This window comes from Lipotes vexillifer, unplaced genomic scaffold (assembly GCF_000442215.2).
Source record: "Lipotes vexillifer unplaced genomic scaffold, Lipotes_vexillifer_v1.1 scaffold1164, whole genome shotgun sequence".
Classification (NCBI taxonomy): Eukaryota; Metazoa; Chordata; class Mammalia; order Artiodactyla; family Lipotidae; genus Lipotes; species Lipotes vexillifer.
This window is the reverse complement of record NW_006788578.1, coordinates 415940-420837: the sequence shown is the minus strand read 5'-3', so window position 1 is coordinate 420837 and position 4898 is coordinate 415940. Positions and strand designations below refer to the sequence as shown.

Below are 4898 nucleotides of genomic sequence, written 5' to 3'. Positions count from 1 at the left end.
AATTGTACCTACAACTAAGAACTAAGAGGCCAAAATACCACCTTCATAAACCTTTGACCATAAATTTCCAAATTTGTGCTCTCATTTAGTTGAAGTTGCATTTATCCTAATTTACTGACATTTTTGTTTAAGCATGCCTACATTTTAAAAAATGGTGATTAGTTTTGAAATTTAAAACTTAGAACCTTCACCAAGATTACTATTAAAACCCTTAGTATAAAAGATTTCTGTGATCCTTACAATTGATGGAAGCCCTACTACTTTCACATTTTTTAATTTATATTTTCTGAAATATTAATGGTCAGATATCCCCAACTGCTGAAGAAAATATAGTATGATCTGGTTTCCCAAAATCGAAACATGGTTAATAAAAATAAAAAAAATTGTATTCACACAAAATAGCCTGAAAAATTAAAAAGAACGGTGAATCCTAGGTCCTACAGGGGAGGGAAAAGCGGCATCATAAATAAGTTCAAATTGAAAATTTGGAGTTTTTATCCTGTGCCCCATGCTATTTATTAACTGCCATATTTTAAAAACAACAATTATGTTACAAAGAAGAGGATTTATCATCCACATTTCTTCCTCATTCAGGTCAGCTTGGCTTTCTTCTTCACAGGTCCTTTGTGCCCTTTGGCCTTTCTTCTTAAATTCCGCCTGTCGACCACAGGCACTTCACTTCTATCTCCTCTGAGCTGCTATCCACAGTCTTCTCTGTTGATTGTGTCAACTGATCCAGTTGCTCAGAAGATGCTTCAGACTGCTCCTCTGACTGGTTCTTCTGTCCTGCATTCTGTGAAAATGGCACATCTTCAAGTTCAACCTCTATTAAAGAGCTCTGAGGAAGAGCTGGAGATGTCTCCTGGGGCTCAGCTACCCCCTCCTCACCCTGGTCTTCCAATGAGGCAGTAGTGTTGGGTGATACATTTTCAGGAATCGATTCTTCAGAAAATTCAGTTATCACGGAGTTTGGAAAACCACTGTCGGCCCGTTCTTCATTTGGGATAGTAGCCACATTGTCTGAACTCCCAAAATGTGCTTTCTTTCTTGAAACTAGAGGCAGCCTCTCTTCAGTGTGCCCCTTGTCATCAGATGGGAAAAGGAATGTTTCTTTACCCCTACCTAATGAGAATGATAAAAAATTAAGTCAGATAGGAAACTTTTCTAAAAGCAGGAAGGATCTTGCTAAGATGGTAGAAGATTTTCTAAGGAATTTTGAGTATTTTCATTTTACTTTTTCTTTTTTTCTTAATACCAACACTTTTCAGGATATTTTCTGAAAAAGTTGAGAATTTGATGGGTTCATACAATGAGACAGATTAGGACTGACATAATAAGGACATGTGAGACAGAATTGCCCAGAACTTGTTCGTTTTCCTTTAAGTTGGAATTTTTTTTCCCTCCAAAATCCTCCTGTTCTCCTTTAACAGAGAATTGAAGCCAATTCTGAGATTTTAATCCAAACACTTCTAGTTACACAGGAACTAGAAAAAAGCATTTCAAAATTCAAGAAAAAAGAATGTCTTTTATTTGCTTCCTAGACTTTGATGACTCAGGCAGAATTTTGTATTAAAAAAAAAAATTAAAGGTCACGTTTAGCATTCAGATATAACAGGGCAATTTCTCTCTTTACGGATACTTTTCAACAAACATTTGAACAAAAACTTCGTGCTTAAAATTTTCTATTAAATTCTGATGGCAATTTTCATATAAGTGAGAGACTGATAACTTTTTTGCTTTTGTTTTTCATGGTTTTCTTTTTAATTTACAAGATTTCCAGGAAATGTCAGGCCCTTGTCCTTCTCATTTGTTAGTCTGCCCCAGGGTAGATTTTTTATTCTTTAAATATTCATCAGCTTAGAATATTAAGAAAATTACTCATAGCTTCTTGGAAAGTGTGGTTATTTTTCCCCCCTTCATTCTCAGATACTGCCAAGAATTCTTGGGAAGTGCCTGAGGTAGCCAGACTGACCCTAATGCAGGCCCATTTTCTCCTGTGGTCTCACATTCTCAATAGTTTGTTTAAGACAAGTTTATCTACTTTCAGCCCAGTACCTGATACAAAGCTGAGGAGTGTAACTTTTTATGTACTTACTGTAAGTAAGAGGAACAGCAGCCTGATATACGTGAGACTTTTAAGGAACACCTTTATTTGGATTTATGCAATATATTTTCTTACATGGCTTGCTCAGCACACTCTGTAGAGTGCCAGGCCTCAAGGCATAGCCCCAGTTCCATCCTCGATCACAGTGCCTGGAGCATGGAGGGCCCTTATTGAGATTTCTAAGGCAAACAGTGGGATTTTGTAAAATTCAGAGTTCACTCTCTTCTCAAGCAGAGGCACACTGAGTCTTCACACGAGAGTCTAAGATTATCCACAGCAGGGAAATGCCTGGATTTAGATTATAAATGGCCTCCAGGCAGGTGAGGCAGTTTTAATCAGTTAGGCCAGATGCTTCCATCTCAGAGGAATAACTGCTGAACAAGTAGGAAAAAGTTCATTTCCCAGGCTAGCCTCTTCTGTGTCATATGAACCTCAATATACATTTTTTCATTATCTAGTTGTCTAGGGAACATGAGTAGTACCAAGGGAATCTGCCAAAGCTAAGCCCAAGAACAAAAGCTTATTTGGCAGCATTGGGTATCATAAACCTAAATTCTTTACCAAAAAAAAAAAATAGTTTAAAAATATTTTCTGTGAATTTGTGAATTCAAATGATTTTATAATTACTTTTTCAACATAAAAAATAAGTTTTTAGCCTGGCAAAAGAATCTGTTCTTAAACCAGTGACATATTTTATGTATTTTCTAGAGACATTTTATGAATTTTCAGGCTTTTTCTGGTATACTGTCAGAATTCTAATAAAAACACTAGTGTTCCAGATGTCCCAATATTTGCTTAAAAATTATAAATGAGAAAAAAATTACAAAGAAGAAAAGAACAATGAAGGCAACTGGTATTTGTATAAAATATTAGTTTCATCTGCCCAAGGCTTCAGAAGATTTCAAAGCCTGCTCTGTGTGCTTGTAGGTGAATATTTTGAAACAAAGTTTAAGAATCTTCCTAGGGCTTCCCTGGTGGCGCAGTGGTTGAGAGTCTGCCTGCCAATGCAGGGGATACGGGTTCAAGCCCTGGTCTGGGAAGATCCCATATGCCACGGAGCGATTAGGCCCGTGAGCCACAATTACTGAGCCTGCGCATCTGGAGCCTGTGCTCCATAACAAGAGAGGCCAGGATAGTGAGAGGCCCGTGCACCGCGATGAAGAGTGGCCCCCACTTGCCACAACTAGAGAAAGCCCTCGCACAGAAACGAAGACCCAACACAGCCATAAATAAATAAATAAATAAAATTAAAAAAAAAAAAAAAAAAGAATCTTCCTAAATAAAGTAGAAATAATGTTTGTCTTTTTTGAATTTTAAATTACAGTTTTCTGTGAAGAAAACTAGTATATATTTTTTCCACTCACAAACAAAATATCAAAGTTAAGTTTTGCTTTTTCCCTTGACCCTTAACCAAGTGGTAAAATTTTGGGGGTATAATATTTCTCATCCTGAAAGTCAGGTACAATCTTCACAAGGCCTCCTAAACTGGAAGGAAAAGAATAACCAATGTAGTGTGTATTTTATGGCTTTAGTGTAGTGTTTTGTATATTATGTTTTATTTTGTTTTCCCAATTTGTACTTTAGAGTACAGATTTGCAGTAGACCTGAACTCTGAACCACTCTGGTAGTATATGTTAACCACTTGTTAATTATACAGTAAAATGAAATGAACAGTTGAGAAGCAGTTTTAAAATTAACTCTTAGAATTTAGAATAATAAATCCTTTACTTCATCTCTTAATAGCTAGAGTACACTCTTAAACATACAGATCTCTTTCTCATCCTTTTCTTCTCAGGATTTTCCAGCACTAGACAATAACATACTGGGAAGGAAAAATAGCTTGTACGTTTAGCAAACTAAACCCAGTGAGGTTAAAATTGCTTTAAACACCATTCTGAGAAAAATAAAGTGGTCAGTTTTGAACTACTGTTCATATTCTGCCATCCAGTAGCTGTGTCATCTTGGGCAAGCTACTTAGATTTCTGGGACTTAGTGTTTTCCTCTGTGAGTAAGGTGTTGGACTAAATTACTTGTTTCATTTATTTATTTATTTTAACATCTTTATCGGAGTATAATTGCTTTACAATGGTGTGTTAGCTTCTGCTTTATAACAAAGTGAATCAGCTGTACATATACATGTGTCCCCATATCTCCTCCCTCTTGCGTCTCCCTCCCACCCTCCCTATCCCACCCCTCTAGGTGGTCACAAAGCACCGAGCTGACCTCCCTGTGCTATGTGGCTGCTTCCCACTAGCTAGCTATTTTACATTTGGTATATGTCCATGCCACACTCTCACTTTGCCCCAGCTTACCCTTCCCCCTCCCCATGTCCTCAAGTCCATTCTCTACATCTGCATCTTTATTCCTGTCTTGCCCCTAGGTTGTTCAGGACCATTTTTTTTTTTAGATTCCATATATATGTGTTAGCATATGGTATTTGTTTTTCTCTTTCTGACTTACTTCACTCTGTATGACAGACTCTAGGTTCATCCACCTCACTACAAATAACTCAATTTCGTTTTTTTTATGGCTGAGTAATATTCCATTGTATATACGTGCCACATCTTCTTTATCCATTCATCTGTCAATGGACACTTAGGTTGCTTCCCCGTCCTGGCTATTGTAAATAGAGCTGCAATGAACATTGTGGTACATGACTCTTTTTGAATTATGCTTTTCTCAGGGAATATGCCCAGTAGTGGGATTGCTGGGTTGTAAGGCAGTTCTATTTTTAGCTTTTTAAGGAACCTCCATACTGTTCTCCATAGTGGCTGTATCAATTTACATTCCCACC

The 4898-nt window shown here is 37.1% G+C and overlaps 1 protein-coding gene across 1 annotated transcript in view; it reads right to left on the bottom strand.

Moving 5' to 3' along the window:
* Positions 1–590: 590 nt before the first annotated feature.
* LOC103084529 (soluble lamin-associated protein of 75 kDa-like) overlaps positions 591–4898 on the bottom strand; it is an 18230-nt gene continuing 13922 nt past the window's right edge. The window contains 2 exon segments of the mRNA XM_082931229.1: positions 591–679; positions 682–1122. Of these exon segments, the coding sequence (XP_082787355.1) occupies positions 591–679; positions 682–1122 (530 nt within the window).